A 24,656-nucleotide genomic window follows, 5' to 3' on the forward strand; every position below is an offset into this window, starting at 1 on the left:
AAGATCACACAGATGTCCCACATCAGCGCTTCTAGTGGTTTGCAGTGCATTGTTCCCTCCACCCGGGTGAAGTTCAGCTTCTCTTCCACAAACAACAACAACAAAAAAAGCAGTAATAATAATTTTTAAAAAGGCAACAGGGGAAAAAAAGCTTTAGGCATGCGCAGGTGTCAGGAAGATGCCTGTATGAATCTGTTACCCAAATTGAGATTCCTTGTTGCTCCCAAAAGCCGTTTAATTCACCCAAAAAGGCTTTCAGCACCGAGATGTAATTTGCGCTGACACAAAAATAAGACAGATACTGCCAAAAGCAGCTGCGTTAGTCTGGTTTTTCCCGCTGGAACCACCTCGTTCTTGTGCAGGCAGAGCTCCAAATGACAGACCTTAAACCGGCACCTCCCCTGCTGCTGCCCCACGCAGCAGCGGCTTTGTAGTGGCTCTGGGCCTCGGTGGGCTGGCCGTCTGTGGGGATCTCCACCTCCAGGTGGTCATGTCCCTGCCGAGACAGCACACCGAGGTGCCCGCACCGGCGGCAGTGCCTGGGGAAGAGGAAGGGGTGGAGGCTCTGCAGCCAGCGGAGCACAGCGAGGAGCAGCCCTACCTGCGGAAAGCCCACGGCGGCACAGAGCTATCCTCCCAGCTGCCCGGCAGGCGCCGTGGCAAGGCCGCCGGCGGCTTGGCTCGGCTCGGCTCCTCCCCGCGGCCGGGCGTCAGTCCCGCCGCTCGGGTGCGCCTGTGCGTGGGCCGCTGTAAAGCACAGGGAGCCCCGTTCGTCGTACCGTATCCGAGGGAGCCAGTGTGGTGTCGCCCGTGTATGTCGACCGTTTCTATCTCGAGTGTTTCTTCAGCAAGCCTGCAGGATTTCACACCTGGATTTCTTTGCAGCACCGTGATGCCACACTACAGCGGTTTTTTTGGTAATACCTTGTGATGCTGTTGTGCAGATACAGTAATTCATATAATAAAAGATACCTCAGACAATAAAGAATCATAGCATCATAATATCATTAGGATTGGAAAAGACCTCCAAGATCATCAAGTTCAGTCGTCAACACTACCATGACTACTAAACCGTGTCCTGAAGTGGCATGTGTACACATTTTTTTAACACATCCAGGGATGGGGATGCCACCAGTTCCCTGGTCAGCCTGTTCCAATGCCTGACCACTAAGTAAGGAAATTTTTCATAATATCCAAACCAAACCTCCCCTGGATCAACTTGAGGTCATTTCCTCTCATCCTGTCACTAGCTGCTTGGGACAAGAGACCGCGGCACACCTTCCTACAACCTCCTTTCAGGTACTTGTAGAGAGCAATAAGGTCTCCCCTCAGCCTTCTCCAGACTAAACAATCCCAACTCCCTCAACCACTCCTCAATAAGACATGTTCTTCAGACCCCTCACCAGCTTCCTTGCCCTTTCCTGGATCTTTTTCAGCACCTCACTGTCTTATACTGTGGTGGCTCAAACTGGACACAGTAATCAAGCTGCAGCCTCACAAGTTCCAAGCACAGAGGCACTATCACTTCCTACTCCTGCAGGCCACACCATTTTTGATACAGGCCAAGATGCTCTTGGTCTTATTGGCTACCTGAGCACATCACTGGTTCATATTGCTCATACTGTGACTGAAGTGCAGGACCCAGCACTTGGCCTTGTTAAACCTCATACAATTGATCTCAGCCCATCAATTCCGTCTGTCCAGATCCTTCTGAAGTCTTCCTATCCTCAAGCAGATCAACAGTCCCTCCCAATTTAGTGTCATCTGCAAACTTACTGAGGGTGCAATCAATCCGCTCATGCAATGATTGATAAATATATTAAACATGGGTAGTCCCAAACTTGAGCACTGGGGAACATCACTTGTGACCAGCCACCAACCAGATTTAATGCCATCAAAACTACTCTCTGAGCTCAGCCATCCAGATGCTTTTTAACCCAGTGAAGAGTCCACCTGTCAAAGCCATGAATCACCAGCTTTTCAAGCAGAATGCCTTCTAAGCTTGAGTGTGCTGTGCTAGTCTTTAACAGTGCTCTAATACGGTTCAATGTTTGCATCAGATCCTGGTTCCAAATATGTTAATACACTGTTTAAAATTCATTTCATACTAAGAATCCAGACCATCAGAAACCCCTTTGTAATGGTACCCTACATAATGAGAACAAAACCATTTTCATTTCTGGATAAACAGGAGATCATTCTTTGGAAAGTACTTTACCAAACAGTAATGTCAGGTATTTCATTGCTACATATTTTTGGTATGTGGCATTAGCATGGTTTGATCTTCCAGAGACCTGTTCCAGCACACGTTGCCCTGGCAGGATTAACATCTATTCCCTATTTTGTTTGTTCCTGTTACATAGTAACAGATGGAATGCCCATCCAACTTGGTTCAGCTTGCCAAGTCACGCTATTTTCATATAGCTACCTCGAGCAAAAGATTAAAGATTATATTGAGAGCTGCATCTTGCATGAGATTGAAGTAAACTGTAAACTACTTCTGGATTACTCTTTGGGCTAATCTACCATTCTAGTGAATTAAAAATAAAGCAGTACCAGATACCTGTAAACTCATTTGCTCAATGGCCGCATGGTCTTTGGATGATGGCAATTATCAGTGGGAAAGGTGGGAACAGACATTGCAAATGCCACAAGAGCATGAGCACACCTATTTGAGATGAGATGGCTTGGACTCTGACATGACTCTCAGCGAAACCTCTAATTTAGTTTCAAACAGGTGTTTTGCAGAGTAGCCATGCTTGCTATTGTATAGAACATTATTGTATAGAACATGGGTGAGCTTTTTTTTCTATGACACTTTTCCTATGTCAAACTTGAAAAGTGCTGTGCACACTTGAAGGTGTGGGTCTAAATTATCTCATTCTACACAGAAAAGTTCAACAGTGCCATAGCTGGCTTGGCACTTCCTTGTTTCTTGAAGCAATACACAGTACATGTATTCTACATAAAATTACTAGTTTCTGGATCAAAACCAAAACCACCCAACTTGCTCCATTACAGAATATGTACTTTAGGGACTCCTAAGCAGTTCCTCTTTCTTGCATCTGGCTTGACTCAAGAAGAGGCCCTCACTAGAGTTTTTGCAAGCAACAAAGGCAAATCCAAGATGACTTTTAGCATGGGCAAGTGTCAGAGAGCTGCAGTTTTATTAAGTGGATACAATTTAGCAACTGAGTACGCATTCTTCTTTGTGAAAACTTCCCCTGTAGTTAGTTCCTTAGCATCTTGTTCCAGTAGGAACATAAATACTGAAAATAGTCACTGAGAAGGAATGGGTGAATCACCAAGGGCAAGTGGCAATTTTGCATGTCTCTCATGCTTTGGTTTGCAGGAACTGACTAACAGCAACTGGAGAAGTGATCTGTTCTCAAAGAATGACCAAATAAAAAGACTGAGAGAAGAAGCACTGTATTCCAATGAAGTAGTCAAATCACCTTTTTTTTGACATCATGGAAGGGCATGAGTGAGGCAGAAATCCTTTGGGGTTTCCACTGTTTCCTGGAGGTGTCAGCTTTCCTTCTCTGGCTAGAGAGCTGACCAATAAAATTCCAACCTGATCACAGAAATGTCTGCTAGTGCATTCTGGGATTCTGCAATGTGAGTTTGGGAGCTGGAAAACTGTTTATAAAACTAGTCTGCAAGAGAAACAATGTCTTTATTCAGGGAACATTAGTCTGGAGTCTTGCATCCACCTCCTGAACTTGAGGTTGAAGATACAGCATCCACATCACCAGGATATGCCTTCAAAAACCTCACAAATACTATACAATTATATATGCCTTTTTCTGAGGCAAATTATATAATATGCCCATGAGTTGTGATGCATCATTGTTAGGAAAAAATAAAGAGCCCAGATCATTCTGTTCTACAAGAGGAGATTAAAAGTATTTCAGTATTAAATTTTTTTTGGGAATACTCCTCTGAAATTTTAAAAGTTATGAATTGTACTAATCAACAGAGCAACTGTAACCTGGGCTGAAAAAAAATGAATACAATTGTGATTATGTTCACAGCAGCATAATTCCGATTCACAGCACTGGCAGTGGGGAATAACAAAGAGATCCTCTTGCTGTCATTAAATAAATTCTCTACATAAAGAAAAATGACATTTAGTTGTTTTATTTTTATCAATGTATATAGTGTACCTATCACCACATATTTTTAGGTACACCATAGAAATTGAAAAACACATAAAATAATGACCTGAAATGGACAAACTTAACAAAGAAACTCTTTGTGGTTCAGGTGTGTCAAACAGATTTTAGAAGTATAAATACAATTAACAGCACTAAAGCTATTTAGTAAGTGTTAAGCTAAAGCTATACAATCATTTTCCATTCTATTCAGCCTTATTAGCACCTTGGTACCAGTTGCTGAATGGCTCCCAATTATTAATATATATCAACACCAGGTGTCAAAAACTTAAGTAATATGCAAAAGGCTTTTTTTTTTAGTTTTCCGCCCAGCAGTTCTTTCGATAAAACATATAATAAACAGAAAGAAGAAAAAGTAGTTGCTATTCAAGTTTCTGAAGGTTAATTACTTTGTTATCTATACTGTAAGAAATTCTTCAGTATTGTTGGCAGCTGGAGTTGTGGGACAAGATGCAGCCTTGCTCTTCCTATGTAACTTCTGATACATAGTCGGCAGAGCTGACAAAGAGAAGATGGTGTGGCTGCAAACAAAAAAGAAAGGAGTTTAATTACACAACAATAAAAGCTAGTTAGTACTTTATTTTATAACAATCTTTCACAATTATGAGATTTTTAAAAAAATTAAAAATCACATTTTTGCAAATTTGTCCTTTTCCTTCCTTCTTTTTCTTTCCTTGTTTTTTTTTTCCCCCTCAAAGATAAAGGCTGGGGCTGCTGAAATCGAGGAAAAACTCAAAAAAGAGAATTCAGGCCAGCAGGTCATTTGTGTTTTGAAATTAAAACCCTACTCCCAGAAAATGTTTGATGTCCATGACATGACTTAAAACTACAGGTTGCTTTTTCTTTACTCATAGAAAAGGTGAAGACATGCTACAGCACCACAAGATCAGTGCATCACTGCAACAAGAATAAGCAGACAAAATACCGAAAGATCCTGGACCACATTGGTGGTTGGACTAGCTCATGAGAATGCCTTTGTCCCTCTATGTCCCTTCCGTCCCTCAAAACAAACACATTGCTGTTTCTCTGAGCAATAAAATCGTACAAGTTTCATACCAATTCTTATTTTCTTTATATCTTTGCTGTGACTTTTAGAAAAATCCTATTAACCTTAGCAATTTTGTGATAACCAACTGTTTTCAGAGGGGTTCAACAGCATTCTGACTACGGAGAAGTCTTCTGCAGCAGAACATTAATCAACGCTGTTTGTCAGTTCACCTCCAAAGAGATGCCAGTGGTTATTGCAGTAGTTTCTCTGTTTCTTTCCCACCCATGTCTAGTGGCTCATTTTAATACCATTTGTACAAACAAATCCTGTTCCCTTTGGGATATTCTCTCTCTGAGGCAAGAGACATTTAAGAGTTTTAAGGGACTCTGAAGTGTCGACTCCTATTTCTCAGGTTGTTATAATTCAGTAAAGAAAATTTAGAAAATTAAAGTTATCATAGTTTTTGCTTACAATCAAAATAAAGTGCTTTATATGCACTTAAAAAATATATTTTCTTAAAAATATTGGGACAGCTGGCCAAAACCAAACATATTTTTAATCTGAAATTGAAATGCTCTGTTTCTTTTTAATAAGGTCTCTAACAGCAAATAAAATGTAGCTTTAATGGCTAATGGTGTAAACACCCAATAAACATAAGATGATACTCTTTCAGCTTGTATAAATTCAGATGCTGCTTGGTCAACAGCCTTTGGCCTGAGACTAAATATTACTGGGTGTTTTTATAGTTAGAAAGGAATTTACCTGACTATTAATACACACATTTCACAAAACACAATGTTAGCTTATATAAGATGGGTTGTTTGGAATTCTTTTTGGGGGGTGGGGTGAGGTGTGGGGGGTTTTTTGAGAATACAAGTTATAGCTGCAAAAGCACTCATGTAAAACTTACCTTCATGGAGGAGCAGCAGCCTCTCTACTGAACTGCTTGGAGCAGCTAAATCAACAGGCCTCTCAAAATCTGTATTTTTGGCATTTATATCTGCCCCAAATTCAAGAAGTAAGTTTACAATCTCTGTACTAGAATGTTGAGCAGCAGCGTGGAGTGGAGTTTCTAAATACTTTCCTTTCTGCACGTTGGCACCTGGTAGGTAGATGCACATAAAGAGACATAAGAAAAGATTCATTAAAACTGTCATTGAATAAAGATGATGTTACAAAATGAACAGAAAGAAATACACTGTTCTAGAATGTGAATTTAGCCACTTTATTAATTTCATGGCATAGCACTATAGCAAATGATATCAGTGTTTCTTTTTGAACCCATACACTTATCCTAGGTTTTAATACCTAAGCACAGCTTTATAAAAAGGAAGAAAAGAAAAATAAAACTAGGTTATGTGAGCATCACCATTGCCCTAATTTATAAAGTACATTTGGTACATGTTTAAGATAATTTGCACTACTTTCCTTATATATAACCTCATTTTAACCATTAATTCTCCAAATCCAAAGTATTCTAATTATTACGCTTGTGTGTTAATAAGGAATTGCTAATTTACTTTCAATTTAAATGGACTAAGTAAATGTGCAATAATGCATTCATATTCAAGAAAAAAATATCCACACAAGAGCTAAACAAAACTAGTTAGTATGGAAGAATTCCCCTTATAAGTAAGCTGTTAGTCCCCCTAAAACTGAGTTTGCCTTAGTTTTCTAGAGTATTGAAGCAGAAGAAAACACAGACTTCTTAAGAGAGCTTTACTGATCTTGTGAGACCAAAAATTGGCTTTGGTACCAACTCTTGTCCCTGAATCAATTTTTGCATTTTGATTCCCAGTTGAGTAAAATAATTTAATAATTTCACAGGCCTAGCAATTAGATTTTAAGTCCAAATAACTTACTGTTCTGACTACTAACAATTTTAGAACACTTCCACAGTATCATCCTCTTGCCTATTTGATTGTTTATTTGCTTTTCAACTTCTAATACATTCTCATAAAGTGATAAAATATGAAAAAAGTTCAGACTGATAGAAGTAGTGACTTATATTCTCAATTTATATACCCTTTTCTACCTTTTCTACTTTAGGACATCAACAATAAAAATCATGACATAGGAGAGTGTGGTGGGTTAGAGGGAGACCCCCTCCCCACAACAACCATCCTCTGCTACCAAGAATGTGCTGGGTTGAGGCAGCCCCCTCTCCACACCACAGGCAGGAATAAACACTCAGACAAACGGATTGCAAAAGTGATGAAAGTTTAAATAGAGAACAGTGAGTGTGCACAAAAGGAAACATATTGACAAGGAAGAAACCAAAGTAAACCCAGAAAGACCCCAAACCCCACCTGAGGGTGCATCCAAAACCCCCAGGGCTCCTTCTTCCCCCCCCCTACTATTAGGCTGGTCTCAGCTGGCCAGATCTGAGACTGCCCATCCCCCAGTGGCCTTGGGCCCAATCAGGCCCATGGCCGGGAGATCTCTCCCCCAGTTACCAAGTCTCGGAGAGGGAAGGAAAGAGAAAGTGCTAGACCCTGCACTGGATCTTATAGTGGTGCAAAGAATCATGGTAGGAAATACACACAATTTCCTGTGTCCATCCCTCTGGGCTGGACTTCTGGACACAGGAAGTGAACACACGAGGGGGGCACCCAGCTCAAACTGCAACAGAGAGTTAATCACACAACGAGACTGACTCAACAAGAAACATAACTGGTTAAACTCCAAATAACCTGCAATTAACTAGAAAAACAATTCTGGTGCAATCATGACAGCAATTACTCATTTAAACATTTTCATTTACTGTGCTGCAGGATACTGAAGCCCTGTATGTCATTACCTGAAACAGAGTAAATAATTCTCTAAATCAGTTATGTCCCTGGACTTGTGCTGAAACAGACAGCATCCAACATCTCACGTTGATTAAATAAATAACATGAAATTTAGGTTCAAATGCCTTTTCCCTTACCTCTTCCTTTTGCAACTTAGCCTCTATACCTTGTAAAATATCAATCAGAACATGCTGAAGAATGAAAAAGGGTGGGACTACCTTGCTATAAATTCCTGTTGAAATAATTACTATATAATTCTTTTTCCTCAAGGTTGATTTTTTACCTTTGTTTTACCTACAGAAAATTAACATCTACAAAGCTGTAGTAAATACTAAACATTTTGAACGTCCATTTTTACTGGTCTTGCTTCCTTTTTACCCTCATATGCTTGCTATGCCACACAAAAATGAAAAGCATAGAAAATTCTTGTAAGAAAACAGGCATCACAAGTAGAGCCAAGCATGCAAGGCTTCTAGTTTCACTGATGGGGCACAGCTCACTTCAAAGATGAGAACGGTATGCTAGTTTCATACACTAGTAAATCTTTAAGTCATGACATACCTGCATAAAGAAGCTTTCGAATGCAATGGATCTGCTGTGAAACACATGCTACATACAGAGGCGTTCCTAAATGAGGAAGATCTTGGTCAACATCTATACCCCAAGATATCAGTACTTCCAGACATTCACTGTGACCTGCCAGTACAAAGCACAACAGAGTTTGCTTGACTTCAGTAGGCTGTCTCATAGAGAAAACTGGACACATTTCTTAACAGTATTATTGAGACATTTGTCGACTGCTCCATGTTTGTTCAGCAGGAAACTTTTTACCTCTGCTGGCTGCTTCATGAGTTGGTGAGGGAAGACAGGTCTCCCACTGAGCTTTGGCACCATACTCTAACAGGAGCTCAGCACATGCTGCACTGCCTCTCGAACAGGCGTTAAATAAAGGTGTGACTCCATCAATTGTTGTAGCATTCACCTAGAATATATAAAATCTATTTAAGAACAGAATTGAAAGGTCAATTTCTTAACAGGATATGGTTAGAATTTATATTAAAACACCAAAACATAGCTTAGGTGATCAGTCCCTGGCCTCTCACCACACTCCACAGCTGAAATTAGTTTAAAATTCTTGCTAAACTAAGTTGAATAAACCAAAATACATCTGGAATACTAAAAAGCACCCATTCACTTTTGGGCAGCAAATGATTTTCAGAAGTCACTGCACTTTGCTTATTTCATTGATAGAAAAAAACCCCTACATTTTGTGTAGTAATGGGATGCTAGGGATCTTCTTTCCACAGCACTGTCAAGACTGCAAAATCCATATTATATCTGATCGTTATTTGTCACTTTTTTTCTGTAGTTTTAATCTCCAGGTTGCAGTGATACTTCACAGGATGGAGACAAAGCTAACACTACAAGCTCACTGTTTTCAAACCAACTTCACCACATCACTGGTTAACAAAATACTCAGTATGAGAGAATGAGGAGAGAAACTAGGCAAATTTCTGAGGGCTAATACTACAGTGGCACAGGTATTAGGAGGGATCTCCTTCCAGGACTCTGGCCTGTCATCTTCCATGCACTCTCCCCACAAACCCATCAGAACAACTGAAATATTTCAGATGGAAAAATGAGATTTGTTCTTATGTTTATAGTACTACAGTTTTATATCTTCAGAATTCATGTGCTAGCTGATGTGGAGAGGAATTTGGTTTGGAAACTTTGTTGTTGGTAGTAACACAGACATATCCCACATGGTTCTCAAAACAGAACTGTAAGGACAATAAATATTTCCATCACAAAGATGAGAAATTTGGGAAACTATGCATTTTAACTCTGATGTCAACAGAAATGGTTGTGAAAGTGATCTGTAAGCTCCTATTTTTGAGTCCCAGCCTGTGTCAGGAGCAGACAAGAGCCAGTGCCTTTTTGTACTCAGACTGAAGAACCTTAAAAGCACACAGGTGCAGTGCATAAAGACATTATGGAGGTAAAATGAACAGGCTCCTGCAGGCCACTTAAAGCAAAATGAAACCAGTAGAGGGATGCATTCCATTATTTTGAAGAGAAATAATGTAATGAAATTTAGAGATAAGGCTGGTGACACACTGCAAGCAGATTCTCTGCAAGTCATTACTCTGTCCCAGTGGCTGCCCATCACTTTCCTTTCACAGCTTTCAATCGACAGCTTATTGTAATTAAATGAGACCAATGCAATTGCAAGCAACAGGGCAATAGAGAGAAATACCAATTAAAAAACCCCCAAACTAATAATTAAGCCATATATTCTTCTCAGTTAAACCAAGGTGAATGCTGTCATTCATATATATACACACACAAAAAAAAAATCCACAATCTCTTACATTTGCTCCTGCTTCAAGAAGAATTCTTGCACATCCTACGTGATCTCCCAGACAGGCTTCATGAAGTGGAGTTACTTGGTCAATTGTTAGTGTGTCTACATTGTACCCCTAAACAAGACATGAATTACACAAAGATCATACAAAAGCTGTTAAGAGTAATTTCCTCATACTACTGTTTGAATCACTTACAACACAATAAACAGGCTTTAAATTCTGCTTCAGTGAGTATAAAAAGAATCTTTCATTAATCAATGTATATAACAGTGGCCAGCTTTTGTTTTTAAATCAGGAAAAGAAATAGGATTTACAGACTATAAAGATGGAAACAGACTGATGAAATGCATGCTGATAGCACAACAGGCATAGAAACAAGTTGGAATATGGTGAATTCCAATTAGTTATATAGAAAAAGATTTTGTTGTGTGTATAGTGAAAACCTGGAACAGGCTCCAGAGAGGTTGGTACATCTGCAATCTTTGTGACTTTAGAACTTAGCAAGGCCCAAAGTCTGAACTGTCTTGTGATTCTATGATTCTCTAATTTAAGGTCTGAAATATCTAAATCCCTGAACTTTGAAAAGAAGAAAACACTTCTTAGATAGATAAAATCATCAAACTCTTGCATTTCCAATTTTCTGCAGTAGATGTTTGATGCCTAAGAAGTAATAATTGCATCTTTGGCTTTCATCAAATGTATTCTGTAGTAAAAATTTTCATCGTTGTAGTAGCCAATATGAAAATACTGTAATATTGAAATTTAGTGGTTTACAGTCTCTGTCCTTTGCTATTAACAAAATACATACTTTTTTAAAAGAAAAAAATTAAAATCACAATGATGTAAAACCTGGAATCTTTCCAGAATTCTTTCCCTCAGCAAGTATCTTCCTGACAGTTCTATTTACCTGAGGGTTAAAGCTACACTGACTTACACCATGCAAGATGGGAAGAGTCATACACATTTAGATACAAGTTTGGTAAAAATAATTTTTGAGGATGGAAGTTTTAAAATATACAGAGCAAGTAGTTTAATTATTAACTCATGTTGTATCATATAAATCAAAACTCCTAAATGTGTATTGCTCTGGAAAAAAATCAAGTGAAAAAAAGCATAGCAAAGCATACTAAATCTGCATTAATAATCTATGATGACAAATCAAGTAACATTAAAATTAAATGCAATTTTAAGAATACAGCCTTCACCTGTGACAATAAAGTCTTTAGAGAAAGAAGACGTCCTTGACTGGCTGCCTCATGCAGAGGTGAGCGATCTGCCCATGAACCTATATAATAACAACATTTATTGAGTAAACCATATGAATTACAAGGATTTTGGAATGCATAGAGCAAAGCAGAAAATACGATGCACAGAATGAAGTCAACTGTCCTATGAAATTAAGTTTTCCTCTTTAGAGACTGTATTTCAAGTTTCTAGACAATAAAAATGGGTCTATGATTACCTGTAAATATCTATAATAAATGATTACGTGGTACAGAGAATAAAATACTTATTTTAGTAATCTGGTTTCATGCATCCATCAATTGTCACAGTTCCCACTATTTTTTTTGTGTGTTGTACAATTACTTTGTAAAATTATATAACTTATTTTTGCAGCTGGCATATAGACATTTATAGACCTCAACACATTGGTATTTGAACTTAAACCAGACATTAATCTGCCTGAAAAAGCTGATGTATATGAAAACCAATATGGAAATCCTTATGCATCATGAGATTAATCTGCAGCTGGTACACAAGTGCAAGGAAAGAAATACAGTGAGAATCACACTTTAAAAATGGCTATAGCAAAATACAATCTTTAGTCCAAGTTCTCATTCGAATAGGCTATTAGGGCTAAAAATAGTTAGATCTGCTTATTGTAAAGGTTTGGCATTTGTTTTCATTTATCACCCCCAAAAATAGGGGGGAAGGGAAAAGAAAAAGAAAACCGTAACATCCACACCTTCACACACACAACTTCCCCATTCCTTAACTCCCAACCTAGGTTCCAGAGTCATCCTGTGTCTCCTGACGAAGAACTGGCCCTTTCCTCCAGAACTGGCCACTGGCTTGCCCTTCTAGCCAGACTTCCCCCTCCAGGCATAGCTGATACCAATTTTTAGTGTGCATTTTGCATATGGAATTTTGAGAGATTGTGCAAGCAAGAACCATCTTCAAAATGTGTTAGAAGAAAAACTTGTTAGAAGAAAATCACGATAACTGTAAAATGCTAATCACTCATGTGAGTTATATCCAGCCCTCCAAAATCCCTGAAGAAGTGTAGAGAGAAATAGCTAAGTATGATGAATTGTTAACAATGGTAGATGAATTTCCAATGTTTGACTTTGTCAGTTGCAACAAGCTAGGACTGCCTGCAAAACAAGTTACTGCATGTTTATTTTATGTATGTGCACACACTATTCCCTGTTGCTTTACTTAACCTTTTTACTTTAGGTTTATTGAACACAGTATTTTGCAATTCTTATTGCTAGTCAGAATAACAGTTAAAACAAACAAACAAACAACAAAACCACAAGAAAACAAAACAAAGTGATTGGGTTTTTAAGGGGCATTATACTACAAAAACTGAGCTGAGAAATATTAAAGTGCCCTGATTTAGATCAGTATTTTCTCTGTCATCTCAATAAGAATTATCCTATTGTAGGCTGGATGTGTACAATCACAATGAAGATTTTGACCACTGTTTTCCTTCTCTGATATCTGAACCAGAACTCAAGTCATTCTAATTCAAATTAATTAGATCACTTAAGTTCTCCTGGCAGCTGCAAAGTTCTTCAAAAATAAGGCTGCTTTTGAAGCATTTTTTCCCCCCACTGTCTCTACAGGTGACGATTCCCCTCTCTTGACAGTATCCTACTCCTAAATTAACAGGAAAAAAATATGTAATAGAATTGTTAAGTGTCATGAAGTTTTTAGGCTCATTAAATACTCTGGACATTTTTGTAGCTATGTATTGCTCTAAACAAAACTATTTCAATTCCCTCTTGTATTGTTCAGAAAAATATCTGTTAATATTATTATTCCAGTGACATTTGAGAACAAAATGATGTCGTGTCTGTTTCTGAGCTCTGTTTTACACCTAGACATACCTTTATGCCCCCATCTTCATGTAGAAACATCCAGCAGTAGTTTCTGCTCAATCCATTAAATACAAAATACTTGCATCATCTCTACTAGAAATTAAACCTGAATGTCAGATGCTGCAAAAATATTTTGTGCATACTGAGTTTGGGAAAAAACTTTCACATTCCAACTGATTTATCGGTAGGGACAGTAATTCATCGTAAGATACCGCAAGGATAAGAATATGTTCAAAATAAATACATATCATAAATAAACATCGAAGGTGTCTTAAAACAAATTCTGTCTAGATTGCTGCCTTCTGTTAATCTCCAAACTTGCTATGTCTTGCACCGAGCAAGCATTAACAAGAATCTAAATGAGGAATTTTTTTCATTCACTGTTGTGTGTAACAGCAGTATTAGCAAACAAGTCTGTTCCAAAACTGTTAATGCATTAATTCCCTACTAATGTTGTCTCTGACAGATGCTGAATACAAAGTATCTCTAAATATATTTAGAAGCCACATTAGTTCCAAGTTCCCTAGTGTATAGTTCGCCAGAAAGGGCAACCTACATTGCTTTGTAAACACTAACAAGAACGCAGAAATGTATTTGCTGTATTAACAGGCAAAGTTAAAACAAATTACAAAGTAGCATACAATACCTAAATCTCCATCTCCCCATGGCACTTCCAGCCAATTGCAATTATAAATTCTACTCATTTCTTTCACTCTGGAAAATAAAAATAAAAATATGTAAAAAAAAAAATAAGATCTGTTCTTGCTAGTTGGGCCTGTGCTTAATATAGACCAGCTGTGTTTGGAAGGGCATCAGCAGCTCACTGTAATATGAACTTTCATTCTTCAACAAACACAACTTTGAAGATGCAAGTATAAACAAATTGCCAGTAATTTTTCTTATGCTAAAGGACTGTAGGCCTTTTTATTAATGTTTCACAGTTCTTTTTTTAACATAAAATCTTCAAAGTGCCAGTATCTGTGCATTTACCTCCCAGGACAGATGAACTGGAATTTCAGCACATGAGAAACTTGGTGAAATCAAGAGTACCTCAAGCTGAATAAGAACGCAGGGCAAACTCCTTAATTTTTAACCTTGTGCAATGAGGCACATTATTTTTATCTTTGAAAATCATTATTAGTACATAGATTTGCAAGGAAAGCATTGCCAAATGTTCCTATGCTATTTTACTACTTACTCAAAATAGACTTAGAAAAGAAATATGCTTAGATATTTTGAACATATTTCAAATGTTATTTCATCCATATGCTGAACTGTGCTTTTCTTTTAGCAGTTCACTATTGCTTCAGTTACCTTCTAAACATTTCGGTGGTTGTTAAATCGGGGTTTTGACAATGATTCTCAAAAGTGAAAATCCCCCAAAATGGAGATTTTCAATTCTGACTTGGATCCATTTCTAAGTCATTCATATTTTAGAATACATAGAATACATAGAATAAACCAGGTTGGAAGAGACCTTCAAGATCATCGCGTCCAACCCATCAACCAATCCAACACCACCCAAACAACTAACCCACGGCACCAAGCACCCCATCAAGTCTTCTCCGAAAACCTCCAATGATGGCGACGCCACCACCTCCCCAGGCAGCTCATTCCAATTTTCTTCATATTTTACTACAGACTTCACTCCTTTACATCTATCTGCAATTACCTGCAAGTCATTCTTGCAGTTATGATGATAGCAGGCAACTACTAAGTAAAAATATTTTCTTGGAAGTCACTAATTCCAGCTATCCCATCCTTGTGTTTTTATTTCTAAAAATGTGTGTAGTCTTAGACAGCACCCCCCATCCCCACAAACAAACAAACAATCCACCAAACCAAACCAACCAACCAACCAACAACATAAAAGGTACATTAAGAAGTTGGATTTTCATAACAAGGAGGGCTGGAAATAAAGTCTTCTCACGCAGTTCACTAGGGGAAGATTTGTGCCAGTGATTAGCATTATAAAGGTACTGCTCTAAGAGTAAATAGATGACAGCGGCATCCTCAGAAGAAGCAGTATTATGAGACAAGAACTGAAAATAGAAGCCTGCCACAGTTCATTATTGGGAGATTACTTGGAAAGTGTTGTAGCTAATATTTCTGCAAAACTAACAAATGCTCTGTATTTAGCTCATTAGTGTTACCTTTTATTCCGTTAAGACATATTTTGAGTGGTAGCTGAAGCAGAAAAGCTGTGCTACATTATAGTCCCAAGATCACCAGACTCATTTCACTCCAGTTATTAAAACTTCATGATATTTTGTATATATAATTGAGCTCTAACAGATTTTTACTGTGGCACTATAAAATGACCCATTTGCCTAAAGCCCTTGCACTATAAATGTGTCATCTACTTAATTGATGTTTGATGTTAAAAACTATTGAAAAGAATCTTAAGGATTTAAAAGTTAAGAAATATGTATGTGGTATATATTAACATCTTAACAACAGATATGATTAGATATGACCAACAAAACAGAAGCCACTTCTTCTTCACAAGTGAAATCCCAAAGCAACAACACTGATGAACCCAAAAAATCAGAATTTAAGCTAGAAATCATTAACATTTCTAAGAGCAAAGATGTAGTTAAAGTGGCTTTAAAATAAATTTCTATACTTAAATAATCTTTAAAGAAAATTATATAATATATAAATATATACACACAAATATATAAACCTATGCATACAAAATATGAAACCTTGATTGGCTCAAACCAATCTTCCTTCCATGGTCTGTCATCATTAGACTTTCAAAATTTGGTGATTTAATTTCAAGTGCATATGTCAATGCCTTCCTAGACTTGAAAAGCATACAAAACAATTTATTTTACCACACAGCTCTGTTTACAGTGAACAATACATGACCACACATTAGTTTTTTCAGTCCAGTGTCATATTCTATGGAGTTAGCATTGAAATTATTTTCTGCCTGTGTATCTAGCACCATCTCTCACTCTTAGCTATACAAACTACAAACTCACTATGACACTGTTTAAATTCTTAATTTTTTTTTCTCCATGATATTCTCCCAGTATCAAAAGAGTGCTACAAACACTTTGCTGAGTCTATCTTCACAAAATAGTGTGGATAGATGCCACTATAACTAAGGAACCAAAAGACAAATAGTTTTAATGCTCAAATTGTAAACCCAATCTAATACCCTATTTTTTTCCAGGACACTCAAACATTTGAGTGTACACTGAAAGCTTAGTTTAATTATGGTTATGAGAGCTCTGAGCTTCTGAAATTTCAACCCCTAGGTAATAATAACCATGATGAGTCAAGGAAATTTTAAGTTAGGTGATAGGTCTTAAAACATGCAGGTGCCACAGCAAAGGCAAGAACTGAATTTTCCATTAGGGATGTTAAAACATCAACCCTTTTTCTCACTATCCACTAAAATGCATTCTAATCTTTGCAGCATACAAGAAAACATAGGATGTACTTTTTTCTAAGTATAAACAAAATGCATCATCAGAACAATTCTATCTTGTACATCAAAGGAAGAAAAGCATTTGTGAAAAGTACAGCATGTGGCTGTGTTGTCAAATACTGGGTCATAATCAGCATGGCGCAGGCAGAATTACTTTTAACAGTTCCTAAATGTTGAGTACTTTGGCATGGCAGTTTAACATACTTTTCTCACACAAACATGGTTATTAAATGGTATTAAAAAGCCTTTTATAAAGCCCATAACAGTAATATCCAAGTATAGCTTGCTTGGTTCCCAACAGAAGTAGCATTATGCTATGAGCAGGCAATGGTAATGATGATGGCAGTGGCAGCAGCAGTTGTTGCTGGCCCTGTGCCAAGCCTTGCACACACAGCAGTGTGTCAGACCCCTTCTCCCATCACATGAAAGCACAGCAACCACTCTCCTGTCTGTTGCTCATGCATGGTTCCATTTTTCCATCTTCTTGAAAGATCAACAACTGGCTGGATATTTTTCTATCTGAATGTAGGTTGCAAACTCTGTGTGCCATAGTTAGAGTGCCAAGGTCTAAAATCAGCCTCTAAATTCAGTAATCCATCAAACCCACATCAAATTTGATATGAGTACATGGAGCAGCTGGTAGTACTCTTAGGCTGTTATTTCCTTGGACAAGTCACTAGAAAAAGTAAAGGTTTTTCAGTGGCCTTCCCAACTAGGTGACAGAAAAGACATACAAACATTATTGGCTGGGTTCAGACTCCAGATGACATCTGCCTGGAATAATTTGTTTCTCAAATGCAGTCTCAACAAGCAATTTTCCTCAAGGTGTGCTCAGAAGTCTCACTATTTTCCCAGTCTGCCAAAGACTGAATGCATCACATGGCCTAATCCTTAGCTTTCAAAGCAAGACCCAGCTGGACAGCAAAGTTGGGCCTAGCATGCCTATCCTTGCCACATCCAGGAGATTCTGATCAAACAGCCCAGTTGAGGACTCTCAAGCCAGTAGGCTGAAGGCCTTTTCCTAGCCTGACTCTATCCTTTTGCCCTTCTACTAAAGCTTACCATGACATACTCCATCTCCAGCATCACTTTTAGGCCATTTTCCATTTCATTATATACTCATCACAGAACAACTTTCTCTCTGCTCTGTAAGGGCACCTACGTAGCAACCTCTGGTTTGGATACCTCCACAGCTGGGAATAGAGGGAAGATAGGAGCCTCCTTCCAATTGGATATTAGATATACCTGTTATTCAAGGGAACTGCAACAATCAGAAGCCTCAGCTGCAACAGAGATCTCTATCAATAAATACACATGCCCAATTTGGCAATCACAGTGAGGCCGTAAGTAGCAGGAGTGTGTTAAGATGGATTCTTCAGAAAATGTTACTTTCCATATTTTAATGTGATTTGGAAAGTTTAAAAGTCTAACTCTGGTTATTCCTTCGTAAGTGACAAAAGAGCACACTGAACCACATCAAGGGGTGGCTATTGTTAACATGGATAAAATTTCAGTATGGCTTAGAAAATCTTAGGCCAAAGAGTGAACAGTATGAGGGTAAAAGACACACCGTTTATTAAAGCTGATGAATAAATACAGCCTTACAATACTACTGCATTTAATTACTTGGGAAGCTATGCTAACTGTTGCTCAAATTATTAAACATTGCTTAATTCTAGAACTAGCAATACTGGAAATGAGCAAAGGTAATTGAAGAGTGACTCTGGTTCCCAGAACATATAGCTTCATTTCACACGGTAAATTCATAATTATTTTTATGCACAACATATTTAATCTCTCTTTCCTTTCTCCTCCATTCCTTGACTATGTTAACATTTCCAGCTTTAAATTTGATATTATATTATCCAGATTTTCAATTTTTACTTCCTTTTTAGTTTTTGGTTTCACATTGATGCCTTATGATGTGCAGTATTAATTGGCATAACCAAAAAAAAAAAGTAAAAATTATCAGACCCTTACAATTACTCAAAGCTCCTTTTTACACACTTGTATTATGAAAATAATTGGAAAACATAGCACAGACAAGAGCAGCCCAAAACATTTCTTTAATATAATAGAGTTTGTTCCTCATTGCTGAATATGCCAGTGTCCAGCAACTTAAATACCTCCTAAGTACTTCTCTATGCAATTACTTCTGTCTTCAGTATTTTAGTACAAGACAACAGTTCCATCGCCTGTAGTTTCTCCACTGCTTCCTGTTACAGTTACATATAAAATTTTCTTTACATACAAAGTTATATGTGAAGCTTACTCCCCCCTCCTTTCATTCCCTGTTGTAAACAATTAGCCTTCCGTATCCAGTTACTGTGTAATAGGAGAGAAAAAGTCAGGGAAGCCAAGCCTTAAACACTTGCATAAAACAAATAGGGCAGATAAACATGAAAAAGGCATTTCAGAACAGATGATAAGAGTGTATAAAGGACAAAAATAGCTTCAACACACTTATGTTAACCCATGCAATACAATAAAGTGCCACTAACATAGCCATGCTATGCTATAACCATTAGAGCTAGGAAAAAAAAACCAAAACCAAAAACAACCACCCACAAACACACGTAACAAAAACCAGTTCAGAGCTAGGACATTGTAAGCTGCATCGGTTTAGCATATTTCTGTACTCGGTTTCCGAAATGGCTGCTATACTAACCTTGGCTGGTCAGAATACCCCAGCTAGCTTTTCGTTTCACAGGACACTCCCCTATACTTTCTAGGCGTCTTTTGGGGAGATTCTGGCTTGGGTTTGTTGTCATTATTTCTTCATTTCTTGAAGAAAGCCTGTCTTTCATTGGTGCAGGTACTGTGCTCTGACGAACATCCACAAACTGATTGCTACCACCTTTTTTTTCCTCCTCTCGATTTTTCACAGAGAATCTTGCTGTACTTAGTGTAGGATGCCTATAACACTGAAATCCATTCAGTAACATTTACTAGCTTGGACTAGTGAGTACACAGTGGGGGAAGGGAAGAACTGCTCTAGCATTTTCTATTTTTAAAACAGAGAAAGAATCAGCTTAGCTACAGCATGAGTCTTAACTATTTACATGATTTAAATGGAAAAGTGTTGATTTTTTTAATCATTTATCAACAAAAAAAAAAACCCAGATTCTTAAAGTATAAGCATTCAATGCATTGTTACCTGAATAACAAGCAACCTAAAAAAAAAAAAAAAGAAAAATTAAAACTGCTTTATGAGAATGGAAATTATTTTATTAATAGAAAGGATAATTATTACTGCATCAAGCTTTACTCATAAGTAACTTGAAGTAAAGAGAGATTTTGGAATTCAGAAGAATCCATGAAACTATGAAATATTTCTGTGGGGTTTTTTTTGTTGTTGTTGTTTTTCATGATGGTGGTTGTTTCTTTGTTTTGGGGAAGGGGGTTGTGTGGGGGTTTTTTGTGTGTGCGTGTTGGGGTTTTTTATGGCTTTTTGGTTTGGGGTTGTTGTTGCTGTTTGTGGGTTTTGTATTTGTCTTCCTGTTTGTGGGGGTTTGTTTTGGTGGGTTTTTTCTTCATTGGCTGGTTAGTTGTTTTTTGGTGGGTTGTTTATTTTACATAGGGGACAATGTATTGTACAGCCACCAACTAGAAACTACATTTTCAATAAATAAAAGCATAGTTTGACTAACAAAACAAACTAACCAAACAAAAAAGATTAAAATATTTCACTGGTTACTTTGAAAGTCTGATCCAACTCTGCAAGTAAGGCTTTAGAGTCTTGTCAGAAAGAGGACAAGTAAGTTTGTTTTTTTCTGTATAATAGCAAAAAAGAAGGCAAAAGATTAGTATCAAAAAAATGTTCTTTGTTACTAAGTATTACACTGACACTACACAACAGAAGCATGCAGGGAGAAACAAGCCATGATAAAATTCCAGCATGAATTCCATAAAGAGGACAGTGATTTCTCTGTACCAGTGACATGTTAAGATGCCACTTTTACCTCCCTGCCACTTCTTTCTAGAATGTCCTCACTATCCTCTTCTACTGATACAAAAAGTATCTCTTGCAGTTTTTTAAAAAATGAAATTAACCTTTCTGGGTTTCATTAGTACTAGTCCTTTCAGATAGCTGTCAAAAATTAAACCCTAAGATACTGAAATAATACATAGTTAGTTAATTAAATGTTTTGCATCCTTCTTGTTTTTCATAAAGAGAAAAACCAGAGGCAAGAATATAGTCGAGTAGGATAAGGGGTGGAAAGAAGCATGAGCAGCTGCAAATTTCACCTTGAAATTACAGCACATGAGAACTGCCCTACTGGAATGGCAGTCTTTGCAGAACAGAAGCAGGTGGGCTACTGCTGCTCTCACAAAAGAGAACAAGATGGCACTCTCACAGACTCTCTGCTGCTTTCAGAAAACTGTTTTGCTCAGGCTTTATCTAGCTGAATGAAATAGAATATCTCAGAGACTGAAATAAACACTTCTACACATCCAGCAATCAGACTCTGAAACTAAGTCTTGAACAGAGCTTTTGAAAAAAGGGCTTTTATAAAAGGTCCATTATAAATGTATCACTTTATTGCTAGAATTCCTTGTTAAATTCTAGTGTTTTCTTCAAGTAAACAAATACTGGAAAATTAATTAACAGGAAAGCTTACCAACAATATGCATACATGTGTGTCAGGAAGACAAGAGCACTGTTCTCCAAGTGAGAAATAACTGATGACAACATGCCACCCTCAAAGTAAAGGTACTAGTGAAAGACTGTCTATTCCAGAGGCACTTGCCACTCACTATTATTAAGTTACTGTGAGTATTTTCAAGGACATCAGAATGCAATGTATAATAATGTGCACTTCCTCCTTCCCTCCCCCCCATGCTTTAAAGAAGCCAAAGACGATCCCATTCAGGACTCCACAAGCAACTTTTCACTAAATTCTGCTAGGCACAGCCATTCATCCACCAGGCAAAAGTCATTAAAAAAAAAAAAAAAATCTATTAAAACAGTACATAAGTAAAAACAAAACACTAAAACCCACAAACAACAAACCATAAAACCAAACCAAACCAAACAAAAATACCCAAATCAAACACAAACCAAAAAACCCCAGACAATAACCAAAAAACCCTCACCAACCAACCAAAACAAACAAACAAATCCATGAAGTCAACATCAGAAATCCTAAAATGTATTCAAAATATACTTGAGATGTGATAGGCAGTTAAAACTGTGGAATAATACTGAAAAACTTTCTGTTTCGCTTCCACCTCAAACGTGGAATTTCTGGATGATCCTCTGCAAGTCAGCCATCCATGCACTGGGTTACATCAACCACAAAAATAAAAATCGGTGTCTCTCAATCTCATTAGATAGTGAAGCTATTAATATTTGAAACTACCTGGGCTTGGTAGTCAGGTTCTGTTCTTCAGATTTTTCTCTACAGAACACACTGAAACATGCCCAAAATCCACCGTAAAAAACCTCTAACAGAAATATAAGTATCATAGTATGTAGAAAATACAGTAAGTCACTACTTTTTCTGTCTTGCCACACAAGCAATCAGGGACAGTATTTAGATTATAATTACTCATAGAAGCTGTGCAGATACCTGAAGGAAAGCAGGCAGAGGAAGGGCAGGATACTACAGTCTGAGACTTAAGGAAAACTGGAAGATTTTACTGAGGAGTTTGTAATTCTGAATTAATTTAGCAGACAAGCTTTAAATAAACCACTGTGTTGCATTTCAATTAATAATTAGTTCTATTCAACTTTTACAGCCTAGGGGAGAAATTATTAATGGAAACTTTCAAGTGATTTTCTTCACAATCTTTTTTTTCCCCAGATTTTTATTTTTAAAAATGTCAGTATAGTTTCAACATTTCCATGTCAGCAAATAGCTCTTAAGTTTACTCTACAGAGGCAGCAGTTCTTAACAGGTAGGAATGAAAATGGAAACAAATTTTTGTTCCTCCCTTTCAATGGGGAACTCATTCTATTTTGAAGACTGTTCTTAAGGCAGTAACAATGCAATTAAGGTAGCACCAAAAAAAGTCTTAATGAAAATAACAAAAAAAAACCCCAGACACCTTTCAATACATGATACAGCCCAAAGCACAACATTATGAACTCTAATAACAACCATTTATCTTAGGGAAAAATGGACACAATTGTACTGTTTTCAAATGTCTGAGTTCAGCATCTGTGTGCAACTTTCCTCAAGCCAACTAACTGGTGAGGTGACTGACTTCCCAAATTCTTCTGTACTTTCAGATTCACTCTACTTTAATGACCAGGATTATTATGAAGTCACAATGATTGCACAGAATCTGCCACACCAAATTCTGGGACAGGACTAGAAATCGCCTCTTCCTGCTGCTGTCATCCACAAACTAAAACCATTAAGCTGAAAAGGCCTCAGTCCCAGTCCCCAAGAGCTGCCTGTCATTTGACATTTCCAGAGAGAGATCTTTAACATTCCTCCCTGTTAAGAGAAGACAAGATAAAGCAAGTTTTAGACATAATTATAGAAATGTGGCTACTGACAACATCAGAGCACCCTAAAAGGCTACAGTAGCCACTATCAAACCCTGCAGTGCCAACTCGGTGACAAGGAACTTAAATGCACTACAAAAGCAAAGTGATAAAGCTCTAGCAGCAGGATAGAGAAAGGACAGGAACAACTTACTTTTCTTTTTTTCCCAAACATATTCATGCATAAAGACATATTTCATGGCCAATACAATGAAAAATCATCAGCAAACAGAAACTTGGGCATTAGCCAGGTGTCACCAGCCGAGAACTCAGTGCTCCACATCTTGACAAATGCCAGCAGATTATGTACACAATACTTAAAATGTAATTAGTTATTTAAGCATAAAATGATATTTCCCTATGTCACTATAAAGCACTAAAAAAGCCTAATACATACTCCTGCTCTTTATGCAGTATCATCACTGTCCTTTAGCTGGAAAGACAAATTATTATTACCAGTACTACTACTAAGGTAGCAACAGCATGAATATTTAGTACTTCCCCTGCCTCTTCACCTGAGATGTTTTACAGCTGCTGGGCCTTGTGTCTATGGATGCTAGGAATCAGAATGGAAAGTTAAGAAAACATTAAAATTTCTGATATGTTACAGGCTCTGCCAGCTCCCAGAGACGTCAAATACGGAACAATGACACATTTACTACATTTCTTGGCTTGTGGATTTGCAACGTGTGCCCGCCAAAACTCTTCATGCAGACAGGCAGTGGTAACAGTTATTTGCTGGTGGTGGACTAAAGTAAAACAAATCACAGCAGTCAAGCTGATGAATCCAACCAAATCAGTTACCAAGTATACCTGGGCTTCAGATATAGATAGAGAAGAAAAACACAAGGCATGAGACCAGAGGTCAGTATGGGAGTGGTACAGAGAACCATGGAGTGAATCTTCAGACAATTGTCATGAGACAACAGCTGTAAAGAGAGAGATCATATCTATTGCAAGAAAGACTAGACATAGCAAAGAGTAACATCCATTAGTGCAACAGATGCAGCATACCATAATGGATTTATGACCAACCAGCAAGCACTGCTGCAGTCATGAATAGAGTTCTGTACTTAGGCACGCAGTGCATTCCCCCGAAGCCATCATCACTGGCAGAAGTTCAGTCACGGCTTGCCTGCATTGCAAATGTTTGAGAACATTCCCTACAGGGAGTATGAATAGCAGAACCCTGGCCATAATAAATCTATGGCTGAGGGAAGGTACAGCACCTTCTGGGAGATGAGCTATTTTGGTCTTCCCCTGTTGCCTTATATCCCACTGCTGATAAAAACC

The 24,656-nt window shown here is 37.8% G+C and overlaps 1 protein-coding gene across 5 annotated transcripts in view; it reads right to left on the reverse strand.

Moving 5' to 3' along the window:
* Positions 1 to 3,831: 3,831 nt before the first annotated feature.
* ASB5 (ankyrin repeat and SOCS box containing 5) overlaps positions 3,832 to 24,656 on the reverse strand; it is a 38,311-nt gene continuing 17,486 nt past the window's right edge. For 2 of the 5 annotated variants that reach the window (XM_054166243.1, XM_054166253.1), the window contains 6 exons: positions 11,527 to 11,606; positions 10,328 to 10,435; positions 8,787 to 8,937; positions 8,517 to 8,651; positions 6,074 to 6,265; positions 3,832 to 4,696 (listed from right to left, as the gene is read on the reverse strand). In XM_054166243.1, coding sequence (XP_054022218.1) covers positions 4,569 to 4,696; positions 6,074 to 6,265; positions 8,517 to 8,651; positions 8,787 to 8,937; positions 10,328 to 10,435; positions 11,527 to 11,606 — 794 coding nt within the window. In that variant the 3' untranslated portion in view covers positions 3,832 to 4,568. Of the gene's footprint in view, positions 4,697 to 6,073; positions 6,266 to 8,516; positions 8,652 to 8,786; positions 8,938 to 10,327; positions 10,436 to 11,526; positions 11,607 to 14,071; positions 14,140 to 19,535; positions 19,828 to 24,656 lie in introns of those variants that run through there. The other 3 variants (XM_054166271.1, XM_054166234.1, XM_054166261.1) reach the window with 3 other exon arrangements.

Source organism: Dryobates pubescens, chromosome 1 (assembly GCF_014839835.1).
Source record: "Dryobates pubescens isolate bDryPub1 chromosome 1, bDryPub1.pri, whole genome shotgun sequence".
Classification (NCBI taxonomy): Eukaryota; Metazoa; Chordata; class Aves; order Piciformes; family Picidae; genus Dryobates; species Dryobates pubescens.